General features: G+C 30.7%; 1 protein-coding gene across 1 annotated transcript in view; it reads left to right on the top strand.

The window, feature by feature from the left end:
* LOC111042797 (histone-lysine N-methyltransferase 2C-like) overlaps positions 1–18,237 on the top strand; it is a 32,159-nt gene extending 13,922 nt beyond the window's left edge. Inside the window, exons 24-53 of the mRNA XM_022327497.1 lie at positions 843–984; positions 1,072–1,199; positions 1,271–1,837; positions 1,900–2,217; positions 2,254–2,311; positions 2,892–3,062; positions 3,123–3,278; positions 3,350–3,678; positions 3,743–3,857; positions 3,928–4,097; positions 4,489–4,581; positions 7,375–7,594; positions 7,651–7,806; positions 7,864–8,213; positions 8,290–8,436; positions 8,502–8,647; positions 9,669–13,651; positions 13,720–13,820; positions 13,886–14,040; positions 14,120–14,295; positions 14,378–14,488; positions 14,544–15,283; positions 15,348–15,512; positions 15,574–15,683; positions 15,779–16,274; positions 16,341–16,632; positions 16,765–17,065; positions 17,145–17,274; positions 17,339–17,521; positions 17,622–18,237. Of these exons, the coding sequence (XP_022183189.1) occupies positions 843–984; positions 1,072–1,199; positions 1,271–1,837; positions 1,900–2,217; positions 2,254–2,311; positions 2,892–3,062; positions 3,123–3,278; positions 3,350–3,678; positions 3,743–3,857; positions 3,928–4,097; positions 4,489–4,581; positions 7,375–7,594; positions 7,651–7,806; positions 7,864–8,213; positions 8,290–8,436; positions 8,502–8,647; positions 9,669–13,651; positions 13,720–13,820; positions 13,886–14,040; positions 14,120–14,295; positions 14,378–14,488; positions 14,544–15,283; positions 15,348–15,512; positions 15,574–15,683; positions 15,779–16,274; positions 16,341–16,632; positions 16,765–17,065; positions 17,145–17,274; positions 17,339–17,521; positions 17,622–17,714 (10,302 nt within the window). The 3' untranslated portion in view covers positions 17,715–18,237. The remainder of the gene's footprint in view (positions 1–842; positions 985–1,071; positions 1,200–1,270; positions 1,838–1,899; positions 2,218–2,253; positions 2,312–2,891; positions 3,063–3,122; positions 3,279–3,349; positions 3,679–3,742; positions 3,858–3,927; positions 4,098–4,488; positions 4,582–7,374; positions 7,595–7,650; positions 7,807–7,863; positions 8,214–8,289; positions 8,437–8,501; positions 8,648–9,668; positions 13,652–13,719; positions 13,821–13,885; positions 14,041–14,119; positions 14,296–14,377; positions 14,489–14,543; positions 15,284–15,347; positions 15,513–15,573; positions 15,684–15,778; positions 16,275–16,340; positions 16,633–16,764; positions 17,066–17,144; positions 17,275–17,338; positions 17,522–17,621) is intronic.
* The last annotated feature ends 6,750 nt before the right edge of the window (positions 18,238–24,987 follow it).

Raw genomic sequence — 24,987 nt, 5'->3', positions numbered from 1 at the left:
AGAAAGTTCTTTAAAAATAAGCTGTTTCATGTTTACAAGTGGGTTAACCCATTCAATTACATTGATTATAACAGTAAATTCAAATTTTTACATGATATAATAAATTGTATTGCATATTATAGCTACTAATATTTTAAAATACATTATTATTTTTTGGTCAAACTGCTACATTGTTCAAATTTTGTCTGTGTTTGAACAATAAAAATAAATCTGTTAGACTTAAAACATATGTGATATTTCTGTATGTTAATTAATTTGGGATTTGTCTGGATAATTTTAATACTTTATCTTCAATTTCTAAATTATTTCACGTATTTGGCATATGATTTCTGATACATTTATTTGTTATTTAGTAAATAACTGCTGTTGATAAGTAATACATTTTAGCATGGTGTGTAGTAGATTAAATTATGTAGAACACAAAGCTTATTTTTAATTTTATAAGTAGTGATTTGAATTGATTGGTGTATGGATAATATTTATTACACTATATCAATATAAATATACATTAATATATTACTTAACAAAAACCATAGTTTGTGGATGTAATTTTATAGGGGTACACAAAAATACATAAATAGATTTAAATAATACATGTGTATGTGTGTATTATGTATAAAACAAATGGGATTCTGGTGAATTTTCTTCTAAATGTATGAATAAAATGTAATTTATCATTATCTTATTTGTTTGTTTCGTCAGATGCATTAATAAAAAAAAAATAATGAGCTTTAATTTAAACTTATATTTGTTTCTTCATATTTTCAAACTTATTGAGTATTCATTTCTATAACAACATTTAGAAATATAACTAACATAAGTTCACTATTTTATGGTAATAGGATCAAGATAAAATGATATCTCAACAGAGATCACGTGAAGCTGAAAATGAACGTCAGTGGAAACAGTTGCAAGCAATGCGACAACAACAGGCTCAAGCTGCTCAACAACAGCAAGTAATGCAAGACCAACGTACTCAAGGAGGTAAATATTTATTCCATTTTTATTGTTAATAATTTTTTTGTCGAATATTATAAATATATGTATTATTTTTTTAATCTTATTTCATAGTATATCAAAGAGTACCAGTTCATCAAAGAACTCTTTCTATAGATACCAATCAATTTACTAATTCTGATCAACAAGTGTTGGTTCATACGCCAAATTTAGCTACTCAGTTACAAGTTTCTACTAATCAGGTAATTTGAATTCATTATTTTTATATGAAGGATAAATCAAACTAAATGTGGTAATAAATTTAATTTTGTAGGATGGTTCTTTAACTCCCTTACAAAGCCCCAGTAGTGTAAGTTCTCAACAACAATCTAGATCACCATATCCTTCACCTGTCTTGAAAGTGACCAGAGTTGGGAGTCCTGCTTCCGCATCACCATCACCTCAATACACACGTTCACAGTCAACACCAGGACCAACAGATTTGTTTAGTCCACCAATATCTTCAACTTCTGCAGTTCAGCAACAAAGAAATGTTCATTTTAATCCTACATCTCCACGAGGCCGAGATGACGTATTTTCGTCACCCCAAGCTAATCAAGAAATGACAAGACATTTGAGAGAGTTACTTCAAAGACAGCAATTTAAAAAAGAAACACCGGCTGATCAGCGTATGTGGAATACAGAAGATACACCAAATCAAGAAATAAGCTCCCAAAATGTTGTACCAAATCAAGATTTTGAAACCCCATCTTCTGGACCCACATTTCGCCAGCCTTTACCTCCAAGTGCTGTTAAAACTCAACGTATGCCTTTCCAACCAATGGTTACTCCAAATGCTCAAATGGTCATTCGGCAACGAGTTCAAGATCAAAAATTCCAAGTAAAATATTTTATTTTTTAATCATTTGTTTTATAAATTAACATTATTAATTAAATTTTTAGTTATCAGATCCTCGGTTTCGGTTGTTAATACAACAACAACGATCTACCACTACTGGTGCAGTTATTAATAATAACATGAATGCTCAACAATTTGTATCTGGTATTAAAAATCCAATTACGCAACAAGCGTTGACACAACAAAATTCTAGGACTTACGAAATCATGCAACAACAACAGCAGCAGCAGCAACAGCAACAGCAACAGCAGCAACAACAGCAGCAACAACAGCAGCAGCAGCAACAACAACAACAACAACAACAACAACAACAACAACAACAGTTGCAACAACAACAACAGCTGCAACAACAACAGCAACAGCAACAACAACAGCAGCAACAACAACAGCAACAACAGCAACATCAACAGCAACATCAACAGCTGCAACAACAGCAACAGCAACAACCATTTTCAGGTATTTATTTAGTTATATGTATGTTACAGTTCAACTCGAAATCCATCAAAACTAATTTTAACTGTCAACACTAGTTTTCACAACTACCTTTCGCAAAAACTGATATTAAGTTTAAATAAACGTTTAAATGTAAAAAAACTAGTCTTTACTGAAATGTATATACCCTGTTTCAAAAGAAAACCATATCAAATTGATTAAGTAATATCTGTGGTAGTTATGTGTGGCTGTGTTTAGATATATCAAGCTATTTATGAAGAAGTCTGGTCGAAAAGTATTTTAATAATATTTAAACAATATCTTTGATATTAACTATGAGTGAAATTAATTTTTGGGAAATCAATAGTTATAGTTTTTACCATTATATTTTGGACATAACTAGTTTAAACTAAAAAGAATGTATTACAACTAGTCCTAACTTTGATGGTTGTTGTTTATTCTAGTTTTAACCACTTAAAATCAGTTTTGATGAAATGAGGTTGTGAAAACTAATGTTGACTAGTTTAAACTAGTTTTGACGGATTTTAAGTTTGTAACATATTTATATATTTAATGTATGATATAATTTCAATTTACTTTCCAGTAGTAGAAAGATCTGAAAGCTTAGACCAGAAATATCAAGCTCCAATTAATGAAGTTTCATCAATAATAAATGATCCTACTTCAATGTCCCAATCTATAGTTGGTCAAAATGTATCTGTTGGTAGACATAGTGATATATTACAGCACCAGTCTCAGCAAAATTCTATTAATGGTAATACAATTTTAAATATAATGTGTATAAGTTAATATTGTAATCAAATGTATTCTTTAGGTGCTGATAATGTAGACAGTAGAAGTGAAGAAATTACAGATAGTGTTAGAGATGAGTTGGAAAAACTACAACAAGAAGGAGATCCAAACAATATTGGTGAAGTTGATGGAGTCAATGCCCTTTTGGGTGATTTGGATGATGATGACGAACTCTTAGGTAAATTATTTATGGATATACCTAATCTTTATTATATGTTTATAAATTATTAAAAATATGTTTGTCCGTAGCTGAAATGGGAGCCGACTTTAATATACTGGAATATGCTGATCCAGAACTCGACAACTTGGATTGCGGTAACAAAACTAATATCTTATATGATCTTGTTGATGATGAGGAATCGAACAAGAGTACACACAATAAAACAGTATCAAACGATAAGTCTTCAGTTGAAATTGAAACAAAACAACCGAAGGAAGAAGTGGATGATCTACAGAGATTAAGTAGTCTGAATCACAGAAAAGAGCAAAATAATGTAGCAGTTTTAGGAATTGAAAAGTTTGAACAAGATATTATTCATTCTCCAAAACTTGAAACTTCTCAAAATGTTAACTCACAAGTAATATATATTTATGAAAACAATTAATGCAATTATGTATTAACTTAATTTTGGATAATTTTAGATTGTTCAAGATAACCAAATAGGTAATGTGATGCAGAACAGAGAAAATAATTTGAATTTCATGTCAAATTTTTCTGGAGAAAATCAAACACCTAAAATGTCACCAATTGGACAAGGTAAAATATTTGATTTTTAGTTAGTAAATATTAAATTATACATTATTATTATTTCTATTTTTATTTGCAGTCACTCTTCAGCAACAACAGCGACTAATTCAAATGCAACGTACAGTTGTGCCTAATCGCATGATAGGTTCTCAGCAGATTATACAACAAGGGACAGTTCAACAAACCCGACAGTTGGCTCCACCTCCACCTTACCCAGGACCTCCTCCGCCATACCCCGGACAACATCAGGTAAAATGTTATTTATATTATATTATAATTCATCATTGTTATAGTGTAATAGTAGTTGAATTATTCGTTGTAATCCCTTCAGTGGTTTCTCCTATTTTGCATTTAGATATTTTTTTTGTAGACTTCCAGAAAAAAAGCATGCCTTTTTCAATCGAATATGTTTTTGCCAAATATTTATTTAATTCGATAACGTAATCTGATCTCATTTTATTTTTTTATTAACATGTATAAGTAATGTGTATTTGTAAAAACTAGGGAAAGGAAAAAAATATATTGTTTTATTTTCTTAATTTAATTTTGGGTGAAATATTTCTAATTGATGTGCTTGATAATATACATAATACCTACATGACAATTTGGGAATTCATTAACAAATGTGGCCCCCCTTCAGGTCCGTATGAGGGCTCCTTTACCACACAGCGACATGGTACTACCACACAGTCTTTTGGGCGTTCAAATGCAGAGAAGACCATTGTTGCTTCAGGTAATTAGAAGAATTGAGATGGATGATATGTCGTGAAATAAAAATAAAAATGAATTTACTTACATTTAAATAATTAAAGCTAATAATAATCACGTGCACTACACAATGTTTTAGATGTGTTGTAATTAAATAACACTAAATATCTACCAAATATAAATAAATTAACTTTGTGTTGACTCAAAATACAAAACTTATTAATATTTAGTTTTTTTATTTCTTTAAAACTAAGATCAAGATCAATTAATTTAATACCATACCAAAATTAATGAATATCCCATGTTGAACTAATCAATTACTATTTACTTCCATATTTTTTTTTAGTTGAGATGAAAAGAGTAAAGTAGAGTAAAGTAAAGTTATCTTAAGTAAATTCTATATTCTAGAGATTAATTATCAACATTTAACTTTTAATGCTTATTATGCCATTGTTAATTTATTAATACACCAAACATCAATATGTAACTTAATGTAAACAAAATAAAAGCTTTTAACAAAACCTTGATAGTAATAATAATAATAAAAAAAAAATATATTTTCTGTTGAGTTAGTTAAGTTCTGTACATAGAAAATATGTCACTATAAACCATGCATTTTTTCTACTATAAAACTTTTTTAAAAAAACATTGATATTGTTACCAATTTGAATTGTATAAAATAATCATAGCAAAAGGTAATTTTAATTAACTAATATTATTGATTTTTTTTTTTTTGAGTCAAAACACAGTTTGTATATTTTATTTATTTAGTTCTATCCTTTTATTTTTTAAACTCACTAAATTTGGCACTAATTAGCATTATAATGTTATTGTTTCTTAGTTATATTAAAAATCATTTAGCTGTACTAAGCAAAATTGAATAGATTTTAAATATACATTGAATTTAATTAAAAAGGTTTTTATGACCTAATCTGTTTCCATAATCTGTTCAACTCTTGGTTTTCTGTTTATTTAATTCACTGAAAAATGTTTAAGTATACATTTAATAATGTTTAAACTTATCATTCTAACAATTTATAGGAAGTTATGATTTTTATTGGTTTACATAATTATGATTTAAAACCTTTTACTGTTAAGAGGATGTCGGTGCAAAATATTTGGTTTTCTCTCTGACCTCCACTCACAACATAGCAAAATGTATGTTTAGCAGAACTAACCCTGTGGTCTAACTTATAATATTGGAATGAAGTCACCTAACATCAAACTTTAAGTTAAAAATATTACTGTGTCCCTACGTTAGCTTTTTTACACTATTTTAATTTTTATACAATTTATAATTTATAAGCATTTTTAAATTGTAATAATTTACACTCTCGTAACTTACATCAGAATTAAAATATATAATAGCCAATGTAGGGGCAAAGTTAATGTTCTTAACTTAAAGTTTGATAATAGTTTAATTCATTCTAATATTAAAAGAAATAATACAGGGTTTTTACCACTTATATTTGCTATGTTGCTTGTGGGTCGGAGAGAAAACAATTAGCCCGCTGACCTTGTCTTAATTAACACAAATTAGTAATTATTGGTTATTACCACAGATATATTATGTAACAAAAACTAAATAGCTGAATTCCCTAACTATTTTAAATACTTTCAATTATTGTACTTAAAGCTTTACAATATATTTTTTGAAGTAATTTTGTAAAGTTATTAATAATTTTTGAGCAATATATTATATATAATATAATATAGATTGGGATCTACATTTTAAAGTGTTAGTTGGTAATTATTAGTTTTAATATTCATAATTATTAATTTTAATATTCGTAACTGTCTAAAAACTATTCTAAAGCCTATTCTAAATATTTTATTTCAATTAAGAAATGAAAAAACAATGTTATCTTTATAATTACTAGCATTTATTATTTTCTTTGTAAATTGCCATCAGGCTTAAATATATATATGAAATAAAATAAAATAGGGTTAAAATAAAATGATTCATATCATTGTACTTATTAAAATTTCCAATTTGAGCAACTTAGTTTATTTTAGAGTAGTTGACTATTTATTTAAACTAGGTACTTGATTATATTGCTTTATTATTTATTTGATTATTTTTATCAAAATCTAACACTACGTGTGTTCAAATTCCAATTTAATAATGATTAAATTAATCCATATTTGTAACTTAATAACATTTTATATTATTACAAAGAGTGTTATTAGAAATAAAATACTGTGAAACTATTAGCTCCCTTCAATATTAACAATATTTTTGTTACATGTAGAATAATTTTAGTTATATTATGGTATATTATTAAACATAATATAAAATTTAAGTTGTTTTTAAATTCTTTTCAAAATCCATTCAATCTATTTTCTTGTTAAATTCCATATCGTATTTTAAAGATTTTGGTAGGTACATGGTAATTACTAATTAGTAATTACATCTTAAATACAATATATTTTTATTTATTGTTATAGTACTTACCTTTTACAATTACATGTAAATATATATGTACTAAATAATGTTTATAAATACTTCTTGTTTTTAATTTTTATATATTTTCATGCAAAATAAAATTTTATAAACTGAAAAATTTGTTAGTAATTAATAGTCTTTTATTGTTTTATTAATTGTAATAAATTATTATTTTTTAAAAATATATTCATAATTTTAGCATGCTTTGCAATTAGATATTATTTCTTGTCAATATTTGCATGTATAGTTCAACAATGTGTTTCAGTTAGCACTGCAAAAACTTTTGAAATAAGTAGTGTCCATTGTAGAATATTATGAATTACAAGCTTACTGTGTCATTTAATGAATACTAATAAAACAAATATTTCTCAGGAACAGCCCTTATTATTAGAAGATCTATTGGAACAAGAAAAGCGAGAACAAGAGAAACGACAAAATGTTGATTCATCAGGTGTTAATAGTAATGTTTCATCCACGGGTTCTTCACTCACTGGTCTAATGAGTGATGCTGATTTTGAACTTCTGCGGGCTGATGTTATGAATTCCTCTGCTAGTGGTACTGCTATCGCGTCACCACCTATAATTCAACAAAGTAATTTTTAATTTTCTTTTTTTATTGCTATTTTGTAAATCTATAAATTTGTGTAGGTGGTACAGGCGTTGTACAACAACAAGTCAGTGATCAAATTCATATGCAAAGACCTACGTTTTTGCAAAGACCCACGTCTCAGCCAGTACAAAACTGGTCACAACCTCAGCAATTACCTAGTCAGTCTCCAGCAAGACAACAATTTACTGAACAATGTTAGTTAAGTTTTTTTTAGTGTTTGATTTATATTAAAGTAAATTTATTGTTCACAGCTATAAAAGTTCCAATATTTAATGCTCCAGTATTAACACCACCAGCACAACCACCCGAAGTCATAGCTACAGAACAAGATCGTCAAATACAGCATACATACGAAGTATGGCTTAATGAACAAAGTAACAATATAACCAAGCAATTGAAATATTATGAAAGTGAAGTTCAGAAGTTAAGAAAAATGAGAAAGAGTATGAATAGTAAACAACGTGTTGCTAGAAAACAAGGTAATGAGCTATCAGAACACGACTTACAAGAATTTCAACGCGTTACTGGAGAACAGCAAACTGTGCAAAAACTATTGGATTCAAGTCGTAAGCAAAATAAACAGCATATGGCTATTATACAGGTAATATTACCTAATATACACAATTTTAAAATTTTGAATTTGAGTTAAGGATAATAATAATAATTTCTATAACTAGGAGTACAAAAATAAACACCGTTCAACAACTGCAGAAAGTCCACAGTCTCCAAGTGTAATGATGTCTCCAAATTCAACTGTTGGGTCTATTCAACATCAACAAAACTCAATGTCTCCTCTCAATAGTATTTCCACTCCTTTATCTCAAGTATGTTTCGGAAACATTTTTAAATGATTGCTTTTATGTATTTTAATATTTGCTTGTTTTTATAGACTGAAGAAAACCCATTTAGTCCAAACCAACAGTCCCCATTACCATCACCAAGATCTAACCTGCCTTCACCTCAGCTGCGTAACCCTGGCCAGTCGAGTCCACGGCAAGTGATAGTAAATCCAAATACACAAGACCAACTAACAAGGTTTGTAGGATTATATAATGATGTTTTGCTGTAAAACAATAAAAATCATTGATTGCAAAAATAGTTCATACTTAATTTTTACAGACTTAAGTGATACAGATTCTTATCAAGTCATTGGGTAAATAGGTTGATTTCATGATTTATTTTGCTTTTGAGTTTAAAATATTACATTTTTTAAAAAATTTTCCTATGTACAAATAATAATATAGAATTTCTGTCACTTTCTTGATTTTTATGATCTAGACTGACCACCAAAATAGATACTGGAATTGAAAATCAAAAATACATCATTTTTTTAATTGCGCTGTTTTATATACCCAAAACGTGCTAAACAGTTGAAGTATCATAACAAATCAACATACAAACATAGACTTTGTTCTTCCTATTAAATTTTATAATAGGTAATTTTACTCTAATTTTTACAATGAACAAAATTTAAGGTGAACTGCCATAAATTTGCTAGTCATGCACTTGTGTGATGGAGACAGAAATGCACAGCGTCCTCTTATGTAAAATATCACTCATAGTTTCTTCAAAATCTATATACCATTTTTTTTCTCGTATCATAAACGTGTGTGTTTGGCCGAATTTCTATTGGGCACCCATAGGTTTCTGCCATGCCCGGTTATATACCATTAAAAGCCTACTACTAGATGCCCCATATAATGTTCTCACATTTAAATTTGCAATAGGTAAATTCTCCTTTATTTTTTAATAAACTTTACAAAATGGGTTTTATTGAACACTAATTTGCCATGTTGTACGTTAGTAAGACGTAGACAAAACATGGTTGTAATGTCCTCTTAATACTTTGAATACAGTCGAGTCTCGGTAATTTGAAGTCAAAAGATTAAAAATGTAAATTTGAGTTTTATACTTCAAACAAAACTTAAAAATACATCAAGGGTCGATCAACAAAATTTTTTTTAGTTATCAAGACTCGACTGTAAAAAATATCAATATAATTTATATTTATATATGAGCAAAATTTAATTTTTTAAATTATTTTATCTTTTTAAAGGCATACAGGAATGACTCCTATAAGATTTGTGCGTTCACCAGATGGCTTAACATTAAGAGCACGGCCAACACTCGTGTCTCTACAGAGTCATATGCCATCTGTGAATACTTCGAACATATATCAGGGCGCAAAAATAACAAATGTCACAATAAGCCATGGATCCCAAATTCAACAACCTCAGCAGATACAACGTCTAACATTCCAACAATTAACTCCTCAACAGCAACAGTTGCTCTTACAGAGAAAGCTAACCCAAAAAGCCATACTTATATCTCAGCAACAACAAGAATTAAACAATTCTGCCAACCAAGACCCATTAGCAGTCCAACAACGACAAATGCAATTAGCTCAACATAGACAAATGTTATTACAGCAAATTGATCAAATTCAAAAACAAATGAATGATGGTCAGAATCAGCAACAAAGACAAATACTCGTTCAGCAAGCTGTACCTGGAAATCAAGATAGTAAAGCAGAATTGTCACCTCAACAAAGACAGCAGATAGTCATTCAGAGACAAAACATAATATTACAACAGCAACAACAGTTCCAACAGTTACAGCAACAAAATGTTCCTCAACAACAACAACAACAACAACAACAACAACAAATTTTGCAACCGCAGAATAATCCAAGTCAATTGCAATTACAATCTCAAAACAATCCAAACACAATACAAGTACAGCAGCAGCAGCAGCAACAGCAGCAGCAACAGCAGCAACAACAGCAACAGCAGCAACAGCAACAGCAGCAGCAACAACAGCAGCAACAACAGCAACAACAGCAACAACAACAGCAACAACAACAACAACAACAACAACAACAAAACCCTGGACAAACAAATATGACTCAACAGCAAAAATTATTTCAACATCAACAACTACAGTTACAGATAGCCAAGCAGCAGCATATTATGGCACAACATAATGCTCAAATCCAACAAAAATTAGTTCAACGTTCGCCCCAGCAGCAAAATGTAATTCAGTCTCAACTGTCTCCTCAGCAGCAACAAACAGTACTGTTACAGCAGACTATTAAACAAGAACCAGGAGAAATTGTTAATCCAAATATTATTCGTCAACAACAGCAACAACAGCAACAGCAGCAACAGCAACAGCAAATTTTATTACAGCGCCAGCAACAAACAAGATTTCTGCAACAACAACTTATTTCTCAAGGCAAAGTCACTAGGCAAATGGTTCAGTCTCAACAGCAATCTCCAATTCCTCCTCAAAGCCCAAATCAACCACCTTTATCTCCAATGCCTCCACAAAGTCCTATTTCCAACAATCAGCAATACTGCCAACCAAACAGTCCAATGTTATCTACTCAGTCCCCAATGCTGGCACAGAGTCCTCAACAATTTTCACAACCAGTGCAATCGCCTAACACTGTACAGTTTACTCCTAATTCACCGATGCCTTCTCAAAGCCCTAGGCAAACTCAGTTTGTACAACCAACATCACCATTAATGCCTCAAAGTCCTATGGTCCAGGGATACACTCATCCTCCTGCAACTTCACCATTTGGTCAACCTCCCAGCTCGCCAAGTCCTAGACCGTCACAGAGTCCAAGGAACAATCTGGGTCCCCCTAGTTCTCCAATGAGTCCTATGCAGCAAAACCCATACATCAGACCAATAACGAGTCCTATGCCTGCTAGACGACCAAATGTTGGTAGTAGTCCATTGATGCCTGATCAACAAGAAAACAGGGAAGAAAATAATGTACCACCTGAAGGATATCAGTATGCAAAATTAGGACTTCGTGGAGGTGGACATTATTGCTTACCTCCTAAGGGGTTCAAGTACTCTAAATTAGGTCTTAAGGGTGGAGCACCTATGTGGAGTACTGGGAGGCAATTTGTTAGTAAAGATGCTCAAGATGAGGTAAAAAGAAGTGTGTTCAAAAGTAATGATATGCCATTAAGTGCAATACCAGTATCTAAAGTTTCATCATTAGTATCATTGGAGTATGGAGATTCGGACGATGAAGGTTCGAGAACACCTCCAGTTCCTTCCCCACAACCACCTCCAATCCAAATTTCCAAACAAAAAGAAGCTCCGGAAGGAATTAATACAGATCCAATGATTATTTCATCTTCTCCAAAAAATGATCGAAATTTACCAGTTTACAAAGATGTAAATTTATCGGAAAATTGTAAAAAAGATAGCATTGAAGAATTAGATGATATACAAATTATGTCAACCATACACAATATGAACATAGATCCTGGGCAGATATCATTAAACTCTAGTAGAGTTGGTGAAGAATTGTTGGATATGGATAGGGAAATTAATTCACCTGGTCTGATGTTAAATGAAAATGATGATAGTATTCTTGGTGGTCTTCCAAAAGACGAAGCATCTGAAATGGATAGATTAATGTTTTTTGATGAACTTGGTGATAGCATAAAATGTGACCAGGAGGAAAAAAGTGGATCACCGGAGAAATCGGTTTTCAATCTGGACAAATTATTAAATGATCCAGAACCACATATAGATCAAAAAGAAGAATTTAAAGCTGAGGTTATCCAACAAGAAAACAATTTAGCTGAATTGAGTCAAGAAAATGAAGAAGAAAATATTGATAATGTTATTCAAAGCTATTCATTTCATTCTTATGCAAAAGTTCCAAAACCAGCACCATCGCCCAAAAAAGAAAACCGTTTGGTATCTATTTTGAAAACTGATCAATCAGATGATCTAAAAAAAGTGACGAGTCTACTTCGATCTCATCCATCTACTCAAAGTAAAAATATTATTATTTTAAACCCTTCATCAGATACATTAAAAGATCAACAAGTTAAACAAAATTTACTACTAGCAAAGGCAGACAACCTTATGCATTCAGATTTAGCTCAAATCTTAAGTAATATTATGTCTCCCAAACAGAAAGACAGTTTCATTAAAATAGAAACATCAAAATCAGATGAGCATACAAAACACTCGACTATAGTTTTACCAGCCCGTACAACATCAGTTGTGCAGAATTCACAAAAGATGTATCCTTGGGATTCAATAGGGACATTTACTACAGCGTCTTCCACTTCATTTACTAAATCAATTCAAATAATATCAAAACCTGAAGAGAAAGAACTAAAAAACAGCTCTCAATTATCATGTATGATTAATTTACCCAAGCAAGAATTACGTACACCTAAGGTTGTTGAAGAATCTCAGAATGTATTGCTTAAACAACTTCTTCAAAATACTGCATGTGCTAATCAAACTCCAACTACTACATCTGCTATAAGTTTGCCAATTATACCTTCTCTTGAAGCTCAACTTGCAAGGCCTGTTTCACCTACACCATCTTTATTGTTTCCTTCGTTACTTTCACCAAAAAAAGATGATAAATTTGAATCTCAACATCAATTGCTAAAACCTTTAAAACTAGATATTGAACCCATATCACAAAGACCAGAGTCTCAACCTCAGGGGCTTCAAAAGCCTGAACCTCAAATTCAGGTACAAAAATCTGAACCTCAAGCTCAAGTTCTAAAGCTTGAGCCTCAGTCTTCTCCTAAACCTGTAGTTATTCTACAGCGGTCTGATATTCAAACACCAGTTACACAATCTTCGCCTAAGTCATCACCACCACCACCACCGCCACCACCACCACCTTCGCAACTATCTTTACCGCAAGTACAACCAGAATCACAACCTCAATTACAGCTACAACCACAAATTCAGCCACAGCTACAACCACAATCGCAAACTCAATCAACGCGACCAATAGCTTCAACTGATTCAATAATGGAGTCAATTAACTCAGCAATTAAACAAGAGCGTTTAGAAGAAGAAAGTAAAATTGAAGTACCTGCAACTACATTAACTGGATTTAGTCCTGAAAGAGAAGTAAAAAAAGAAATCATGTCATCCGATGAATTAGTATCACCCCAAAATTCCACTAGAATAGTAGATCCAGCAGATATGAATAATTCAATGAATATGTCAATAGACATGAATGCAGATACTCAAGGTACAATTTTTCATATTTTACACAATAACATTTTGTCAGGTCTTGATTTTGAGTTTATTTTATTTTAGACCAAAAGAAATATAAACGCAGGCAGTATTATGCTAAACGAAGGCAAAGTCAAGGTAAAGATGTAAGCTCTACAATCATCCCAAAAAAGCGGCACCGAAAGGTAATATATTTTTAAAAACATTTCTGTATATTTATAATTATATTGTTGAATTATTATTAATTTAGGGTTCTAAACCAGAAGAAGATTACGATTCTTTTATTGATGCACTTATGTCACAATTACGACAGCTTCAACCAATGAGTGTTATTGAGCCATCTTTAAACCAAAACTTAACAGCTTGTCCATTGTTTGGCATAGGAGATGTATTATCTCAACAAAAGTATGTAACAAAAAAAATAGATGTGTTGTGTTCCATTTTAATCAGTTCGTGTTTAAAAGAATAATATACTTTTTTTTAGCTTTAAAATTGGTGATTTAAAAGGTAAAGTGGGTTCATGTAATCTGCCAGGCGAGAGTGATTATTACAATACAAAACCATTTGGTGATTTGGAACCTGTCTCACCATTACCTCAACCATCCACTCAAAGAGGCTTTTACAATGAAGAATTTGACCCTCTCAAGTTTGAATCTGATAGTATGTGTGATATTAAACATAATATGTGTTATATATTTTTTTATTATATTTCTTATTCATATGTTGTAAATAAATATTTTAGGTGATGAAAAGAAGTTTGATATCGGACGTGACCGTGATGATACTCCAGACACTGTAATGAGCTCTTCTTCACCAGAATTGGCAGTGTGTCAAACTCCAACCCATTTCCCTGGTATTTCTTCAATTTCAGTATCTTGGTTTCAAGAAACTAATTTAAATGTTTACAGGGCTTAAAAGTTATGACGATGATAGCGATTCAACAGACACATTGTTAAATTTCACTCGATACATGTCTCCAGTTCATCAACTTGTTGCACCGCTGGCTTTGAAACCTCGCCCCAACTATAAAATCAATATGGAAGACGATAAAGAGAATCAGGGTGCGAGACACGGAATGTTATCTCAAGTTGGGAAAACACCTCCACGAAGTTCACCTGCATTACCATTACGGGATTCCAATACAATGACAGTTACATTAACTATAACTTCCGATGCGGCTGAAGATATTATGGGAGTTCTTCAAGGCTTAGCTAATTTACTTGATTTACCTGATATTCCTAATTATAAAGTTACCGAAAGAACTGTTACACCGATGTCACATAAATTAGGACTGTACAGATCTAAAACCAAAGATGGAAAAGAAGGAGCCCCAATAGATATTCAAACTATATTAAATGGCTTTGCCAAATTTTGTCGTCATTGTGATTTAGTTATTTTAAATAATTTAATAAAAAAGAAAGCAAGCGAAATTCCCTTCTTAACTGTCGAAGAGTGTGCAGATGAAATATTTTTCTGTAGTACGATGTGCTTTCAAACTTTTGCTTCACTTTTACGCCCACCAGCTGAATCCAAAGACAAAGCAACAACCAATGTTAATCATTTATCTGAAGGTTCACCACCAAAGCGTTTGAAAGTAGATCCTGAAACTAGTCCAATATCTAATAAAACTGATGTTATTGAAAAAATGGTAAGTGTAATTAATTTTTTTTAATCCCTCTTTAACAGTATAAACATAATTTTATTGATATCAGGATATTGATGACACTTTACAAAACATAGAGGAAACAAAACCTGAACCATCTGTTGAAGAAACAAAAACCTCAAATAAGAGTAATACTTATAGACTTTGGAATACAAATAGCGTTCCAGCTCCACTGACTAAGCATAAAAAATCTACTGATAAAGATCTAATGGAGGTACGTGTAATTTTTTTTTCAGAATTTTGATAATTTATTGAATATTTTTTTATTTTTTAAGATGTTGTTTCGTATGGGAATCACTGTTACATCGCCAAAATTACCAGAAGACAAACGTGTGTGTTTGTTTTGTCATCAGTTTGGAGATGGTGTTTCAGATGGACCCTCTAGGTATGTATAATTTATATATTATTTTGCAGTTCATCATGTAGATAAATTTATGAATTAATTTCAATTAGTAACTATTTCTATTATGTATTAATTAGGTTATTAAACTTTGATGTTGATAAATGGGTACACTTAAACTGTGCATTATGGTCTGAAGATGTTTATGAAACTGTTAATGGAGCTTTAATGAAAGTTGACATTGCTTTACGACAATCTCTCAGTGTGGAATGCATAGTATGTCAGAGGCCCGGTGCAACACTCAAATGTTACAAGCTTAGGTGTTCCACAAATTATCATTTACCATGTGCAGTCAAAGATGATGCTGTGTTCTATAAAAATAAGACTTTGTACTGCAGTGGCCATGCTCCAAAGAGTGACAAGGAGAATGAGCTGACAACATTTTCAGTTCATCGACGTGTTTACATTAACAGAGATGAGAATCGACAAGTTGCTGCTGTAATGCATCATTCAAGTTCTCATCAGTTCCTATTGCGTGTTGGTAGCCTTACACTCCTCAATATTGGTCAATTGTTGCCTCATCAATTGGCTGCATTTCATACTCCAACTTCTATTTATCCAATTGGTTTCAAAGTGGTAAGTTGTATATATTATACATTTTCAGCCGTTACAGAACTTACTGATCAAAATATATTTTTTAAGGTCCGTTTGTTTTGGAGTATGCGAGTGCCTAACAAGCGTTGTAAATATATTTGTTCTATTCATGAAGTAAATGCACGGCCAGAGTTTAGAATTATTGTACAAGAAGTGGATAATGAAGATCTAGAGCTTAAAGATTCTAGTCCAAGAGCAGTTTGGTCAAAAGTTTTGTCGGCTATTGCTAGTATGAGAACTGCAAACAATTTGTTAAAGCTACATCCACAACATGTGAGCGGTGACAGTTTATTTGGACTTACTGAACCAGCAATTGTTCGTGTCTTGGAGAGTTTGCCTGGTAAGTATTGTGTGTGATAAATTTGTGAGGAGAAAAAATGACTAAACCAAAATAGTCAAGTCAATATTAATATTTATGAAGTATTCTTTCAGTTTAAAGATATTTATTAAAAATGTTATGAAATGTATACAGGTATCGAGACTCAATCTGATTACCGTTTCCGCTATGGTCGTAATCCTCTTCTAGAACTTCCATTAGCTATCAACCCAAGTGGATGTGCTCGTTGCGAGGGCCGTAGACGACTAGTCCTTCCTGGGAAGTTACGATCACACATACCAAGATCATTTACATCATCTCATGGTTCATCATTATTGAGTCAGCTAGACTTATCAGCTCCTCCTACTTGCCCATATTCTAAACATTTTGTTCATTCTAAATCCTCACAATATAAAAAAATGAAACAGGAATGGAGGAACAATGTGTACTTAGCCAGGTAAATGATAATAATACAATATTGAATTGTAATTGTTCTAATTACGTTAGAGTACTTATCTAAATTAACTTCCTACTAGGTCTAAAATCCAAGGTTTAGGATTGTACGCAGCTAGAGATTTAGAAAAACATACTATGGTTATTGAATACATCGGTGAAATTATCCGATCACAGTTGTGTGATTATAGAGAGAAACTTTATGAGGCTAAGGTAATGTTCTCTTAAAGTATTTTTGTTTAAATTACATAGATTAATGTGTATGTTTCTGTTGTAGAATCGCGGTATATACATGTTCCGTCTGGATGACGATCGGGTGGTCGATGCTACTATAAGTGGAGGTCTAGCTCGATATATTAATCACTCGTGTAATCCTAACTGTGTTACCGAAAAAGTGGAAGTAGACAGAGAGCTTCGAATTATAATATTTGCTAAGCGAAGGATTGCCAGAGGCGAAGAGGTGAGTTTAAAAAAAGAACAATTGTTCATTTTTTGAATTTTTAGAGTTTATTAAAAATTATGAAATTTACTAATGATTGTTTTAATTTATGGCATGCCAGCTTGCGTATGACTACCAGTTTGACATTGAAGACGATCAACACAAGATTCCGTGCAACTGCGGTGCTCCCAACTGCCGCAAATGGATGAACTGATACAGTTGTAGCCATATAAGTATTTTTACCATTTTTTTAAATTTTTAATTTACATTTAACAATTGTCGCGTCAGACACGATAATTTATAATAATAATAGTAATAATTGTTATGTTGCCCATATTAAACTGTACACAATTTCTGTGATAGGATCAAATTTTACACATAATATATATTATTCATATATTAAATAGATTTATAAATAAATATAAATAATATATATAATAGCACGTAACTAAAAAAAAACTAATGTAAATAATTTGTGCCTTAGATTGCAGCACGCTATTTTTGTAATTATTTTTAAAGTTCTATTTGAGTATGATTTGTAAATTTACTATATGAAATTATTGTATGATAATATATATTAATTGTAAATTATCGTTAGGACAAAAACAACAACAAACAATATGATCTCTTTGCATGAGACAAGACTTGATATCGTAAGTTTCTGTTGGTGTTTGTAAAAAAAAAATGAAACAAAAAAAAAAAATAATAATTTTAAACAAACGAAACAATAATTTGGGTGACGGTGTAGCTGAAATAATATAAAAAAATTAAAAGAAATTGAGTGGGCATTTTGTTTACTTTTTGTTTTTGGTTGACTTACACGGTTTTAGTCAATTCCTTATACATTTATTTTTATTATTATTATTATTATTATTATTTTTTTTTTTGTTATAAATTGATGATAGCCTACTACTGTTGTTATATTATTATTTTTTTTATTTATTCTTCAAATATTTATTTTCTTTAATATTTTAATTTTATTTGTTTGTTTTTTGTGTCCAAAAAATTTGATTTAATTTAATGCAATATTGATACACAATATATATATATACATATAATAATAATAATATTTATACCATTATTTTTCTACTTAACGACAAAATTGGTCCAATATTTTCGAAAACTTGTTAAAACTTTTGTGCATTAACTGTATATAAATATATATTAATTGTGTACGACAGATATATATTTAGATACAAACATGGATTCTTTTAAAATATTTTCTGTTTATAAAACCTATGATTTAATTGTATACATTTTGCCGTATTTTAGATAGTTTTCATTTTGTTACGAGTTAAACCAAAATATTATTTCAATAAGTTTATCTCGACTATTTACCCATTAGATATTATATAATTATATTAATATATTTTGAATTATATTCAATTTATTAGATACGGTTATTAGTTTTAGGTATGAATTATTATTTGAATTGTCACCAACAACTCAATGTTTTGAATTTGAGCTGTATAAAATAAATGATACAAATTGGCGAATTAATTACACACAATTTACTAAATGTATTTTTCTGCATAGTATATCCTATCTTTAAAATTGTTTTACTGGACGACCAGGAACACATTACATATTAAATATTTGCTATATTAAAAATTCTATTATTTAAATTTAAAAATGTGATGTAGAGGTAAATTTGACGTTATTTTAAAGTGAAAAGAAATATAAACAACTAGTCTATGAAAGAACTAGAAAGTAATTAAAAAATGAATATTGGTACTTACTTATCTCATAGGAACTAGAATCACACTGTGTCACTGTCAATACTTAATACATGGTCAAGAAGTTGTTGTTCCACTATATTCAAGTAGCTTAGAGTCTATCTATTTCAAATGTTAAATTAATATTCGCGTCCAACATAATTTTATGATGATCATAAAATATTTAAAAGAATTTTTGGCAACTGTTACATAAAAGGTGAATTTGAGCAAACGTAAAAAATGACGTATTTTTTATTCAAATGTCACATTGAGTGATACCTAGATGGCACTCAAATTAAAACTATGAAACAATTGTTTTGGAAACCTGTTAGCCATTTGTCTGAGAAAGTAAGAACAGCTTGATATCAACAGGTTACAATAGACACATTAATGTGATAACTGATAAGGACCATTCATGTCGATTGCACTCATATTTCATTCATTGGTTGTACTATAACTAGTTTACCTAACTTCTGTACTGACAGGTACATCCTGAGACTTATTTGAACGTTTGTCGGCTTTGTTAAAGATTTGATGAGGCCGCTATTGACTTATTACTCTTCTTTTAAAAAATAATGTATCACTGATAACTATTTAGATACAAAAAACTTACAAATACTCAATATTTGGTACACTATATGTCAAATCTTTGGGTTTCAGGTGTTTTTGGCATAAAGTAATTATTGTCTAAGTTAGCAATTTAAACAAAATAACGAGTGCATTTTTAAAACAATGTTCTATGGCTAATTTTCTAAAAGTTGTACTACTTATATTGCTTATCGTTTTATTAATATTAAAAAAAAACACGCCTTGTATGCCGACAAGTTTCCTCGAGACGTCCTCTTAAGAGGATGCAACATTTGTTGTCTCCGTCTTACAACTTACACGTGTACAACATAGCAAAAACTATTTAGCGAGGGAACTCGCAAGGTTAGTGAACTCGAGGGCTATAGTGATAGTTAAGCATAGATCTACCGACTAGTGGACAGTGCGTAGAGAGAGAAACAAGTGGACGAGATACCCGAGAGAGAAATAACCATGTGCGTTTCAGAATATACATACGTAGAAACTAATAATGGAGCCAAGAAAGAGCCAATTACGGAGTGACATACTCAACTTGTTTTTTATCATTTAAGCCACTGCTTGGATGTAGGAATTTTGTACGTTTAAAAAAAGGGTCATAAAATGATTTGACACAAAGGTAAAATAAAATCCAACCAACATTTTTATTTAACACACGGGTACAGAAAGGTTTACCATCCCTGGGCTATACGTTTGGCGCGTTACAGTGTTTTCTCACTCTATCTCGTCCTCACGGACTGCTGTGGGCAAGGTGGTGTGGTAGGCTCTGTCTATTGAGGCATTGATTGATAGGTCTATGTAGTTGTGTAGACTTCAAATTGATGTGCAATATTGTTGAAAACATTATCTATGAAATGTCGTTTTTATTTTTTTGATATCTCTTACACGAAAATACTTCTCATTGTTTTAAAATTCATTATTTTTGTGTTTTTCAAACTCAAATATTTTTTTTGGAGGTTCTGACATAGAAAAATAAAAACTATATCTCATAGAGAAGTTCTGATTTTTATTTGATGAATATTTCGTTTCTTTGCTATGACTTATGACTAACCACCTCGGTTCTTGATACAGCTTTTGCCATGTTTTACATGCGGGTTATAGTCTCAAGAGGACGTACCACCTGTTGCTCCGTCTTACAAATGTGTAACAAATGTACGCTTAGCAGATCACGTGCGTTATTTTATAAATTATTGAGTGAATCGACGTATTGTGAAACTTGATGGTAAGTAAGAATACATTAACTGTGTGTACGTGGGTTTTTTAGGATGGTTAATTTTTTCAGCAAGTTTTACTTACATAATATAGCGTAATTAAAAATGCTGTCATATGCTACATTATATTTTATACATTTATTTTTAAATATCCACTTAAAATTGAATCGAAAACATTTTATTTAAAATTATATTATAAGTATGTAGTAATTAATTAAGTATTAAAAGAGGTAAATAAAAGGTTATAAAAGTATAAAAAAGTACTTCGTCGCCTTCATTAAGTTCTTCGACATTTAACATTCTTTATCTTCGATATATAAAGTATTAGCCCACATTGATATTATGTGGCTGTGTATGGATGTGAAAATATGACGAAAACAAATATATGTATGTGCTATAAATAATAATATGCCCTCTAAAACAACAAATATCCACTTAATAGCTAGGTAAAAACGTTGAAATATACAAAGTACAATTATTAGTGTTTTTATATCTCACTTTTTTTTATCGAAATCGGGGATAATGCTCGTCAGATTTCAAAAAGCTTATTCCAATATACATATATGCACTCATGTAAACCCGGTCCCTATTCATAACAAACTTAAAAATTGAACTATCGTAAAAAAAAACACATACACAGATAATGGCGCACATCACACACACACACACACACATATATTCTTGCCATCAAATTCCGTAAGACTTCACTCTAATTTTTGAACTAACGAAGCTATACGCGTGACCTGCTGCAGCGCGAAAATTTGTTGTGTTACGCACTTGTAAGACGGGGACAACAAATGCCAGTGTTATGGCTTCTTGAGTAAGTGTTAACCGTCTCACAGATTATAATTTTTACAAAATATGATATAATATTTTTAAAAAGGTTTTATTATTTTTACAAGAAATATACAATCTACACAGCTGAGCACAGTAAGTGTAATATGTGAGATGGGGATAACAAAACATATGTGGGGTTACGTGAACAAGGAATATAGGATTAAGTTAAATGATCTCTACACAATTTTCTTTTGAGTCTTCGACGGGGATTTCCCGGAAGTGACGGGATGTGTTAGCCATTTATTAGAAGATTTTCGTGGTTTTCTAATCTATAATGTATGGTATAATATGATTTTAATTTTCGAAGGAAAATAGACTTGGTTCTAGTTCATATGTAAACATGTGTGGAGGAAAACTGCAAGTATTTTCCTATATTTTTGGAGGAAAACCGTACTCGTCTCATTTTCGGAGGAAAATAGTGCCACCCATTATTATTATGAGTAGCCAGTGGGTAGATACTTTACTGTTATTTTTAATAGATACTTTCATAATAATAATAATCGGTACAAATCAATAGTATTACATTGTTAACGTGCGTTATGACGTGAACAAATAAAATCGTAAAAATTACAATTGTTTGTCCGGATTGTAGGTGCCAATTATAATATTGCCCGCTGAGTAAAAAACATTTACGAAACGTATACAACATAAACAAGGTTTTTCTAATAATAAATGTCTGTTTTGTGTGCACATTTTATTAAAATATTTATGTATCCACTATCCAGAGCATTCGAAATGGCACAAATGTTGACATGTTTGACGTATGGTGACAATAAATTGTCAATTTTGAAAACGCATAAACTCGAGATCGATGAACGTCATTAAAAAAAAAAAATTATTCACGCCGTTAAATATAACATACATATCAGTATAGTTTAATTGCTGGTGGATAATACCTGTGTATGGGTATAATTACCGTATAAATACTATCGATTGTGCCGAAATGACCTTTTTACCTGTGAGAAATCTATCGATTTCGCTGTGCCGCCGTGTATCGACTCCGCCGAATTTTTTTACATATTGATTCTGCCGGTTATTGATCCGCTGAATATTTGTAAAATATTTTAATACTTCATTACACGTAACCTAACCAATAACCTGTAATGACAATGTGTGAACAAAAAGTGTACCACAAAAATGTATGTTGATCGTTGTGACATAACGATGATCGTATAGGTTAGGTTTGGTTATTTCAAAAATAAATCAACTTAACACCAATTAACCTGACAATTTTTATTTTCAATTTTGTAATAAAAACCAATCACTAGGTGCTTGAATCATATTATTTTACTATTTTTTTCAAATTTTACATTGTATTTAATTGCTTTTTTTGCCATTATATATGTATTATAATTGTGTTATATTTTCTGTTGCGGACGACAATGTTTGAATAGTTTTTATTTAAATAAAAAAAAATGTACTGTAAAAAATGATATATCGGTTATTTATTTTTTTTTTTTACTGAACAAAACTCTTCAATGGCACCAAAAGCTCACAGTTATTTAATTACATTTTTTTTTTAAACATAAAATCGGTTATTGTTTAGTTAACAGTCGGCGGAATCAACATAAACAAATATCCGGCGGAATCAATGTAGACAAATATGAGGAGGAATCGATAGCCGGTGGCAGGGAATTTTTTTTTTTTGTGGGGGGGGGGGTTGTAAGATTAGAGATAACACATTCTGGTGGTAATGTATTATGTGTATAATATTATCAAGACATCAGGTTGATACACCCGAAGCGAATTTATCAGGTATTTTTATTTATAACTTAGACCAAAGCTGTATTCTTGACTGAAAGAGTTATTTTACCATGACATTATACAACACAAACAATTTCTGGCGGGTGGTTAGAACCCCAGCGAAAATCGGTAAACCCCCGCATTATAAATAATAATTATTGTTTTATTTTAGATACTAATATACTTCTTGAATGTTCAAAGATAATTACAATAAATCCATCAGGCACAGGTACGTGCGAAATCAATAATTGTAATAATAAATAATAATGATTTACACGTTACGCAGGAATTTCATTTTTTGGTGTAAGTTTATTATTTATTATAAATTATAGTACAATATCTTTGATAGTAGGTACCTATTGGCATAGTTACAAATAGGTTAATTTTTTTTTTTTTTTGGGGGGGTGGAGGGTGATTTAAGTATCTTATAATATTCGATAAAACGTTGGGAGTAGCCCCTCTCCGTCCCCCCAACTACCCTAATTATAGTTAATCAGTTACATCATTGAGGTAAGTACCTACCTAGTACCTACATTCAATATTATTTATACGCAGGGCGTGTAACAGGAATACCTGACAAATCAAATAACTTTTGTTCTAATGGCAATAATTTTTATTGACTTGCTCTACGCGTATACTATAAAATTTTTATTTTTAATACTAAAAACACCTGTTACACCCCTCTATCTACTAAACAAACGGAGTAAAATACACAATATATTATGTCTGTGGCAAAACATTTCTCTGTCTGTTCATATTATTGTTCCCTCAAAACATTTTCTATACGAAAAACACACAATGCTTATTGTCAGAGTTTATAATTTGTAAAATCAGAAATACTGTACCTACCACAAAAAGCAAATTAAAATTTTTTAGTTGTCATCATATTTTGGTTGAATTTAAAAATGATATAGAATTAAATGACGTTTATTTAGTACTCAATTAATAATGATTTCATTTGGGGGAAGGGACATGACATGGTTTGTGTGTGTGTGTGTGTGTGTGGGGGGGGGGGGTAAGTTCCCTATTTGCGCCAATAGGTACCTATAGGAGTTATAATGAATACATTATAATATTCAGTAATTACAAATCACAATAAATAATATAATATTATATATTATAATGTCCAAACCACATATTATTGTTATTAAATCAGGAAAACTAGTATAGCATATAATTTAAAGGTCGTATACTATTTTGTATTTTTAAATATATATATACATATATATAGGTATATAGGTAGGTGTACATACTTTGTTTTTGAAGTTTGATAAATTAAACATAATATAATATAGGTAATACTCGATTTATTACTCGATCTTATCAAAATATACCATCGTATAATAATAATTATAAATAATAACAAAAATATTATATTTTATTATTATTATATTATTAT

The sequence above is a fragment of the Myzus persicae genome, unplaced genomic scaffold (genome assembly GCF_001856785.1).
Source record: "Myzus persicae strain clone G006 unplaced genomic scaffold, MPER_G0061.0, whole genome shotgun sequence".
NCBI classification, from domain to species: domain Eukaryota; kingdom Metazoa; phylum Arthropoda; class Insecta; order Hemiptera; family Aphididae; genus Myzus; species Myzus persicae.
The sequence above is the reverse complement of the archived record's forward strand: the minus strand, read 5'-3'. Positions and strand labels throughout refer to the sequence as shown.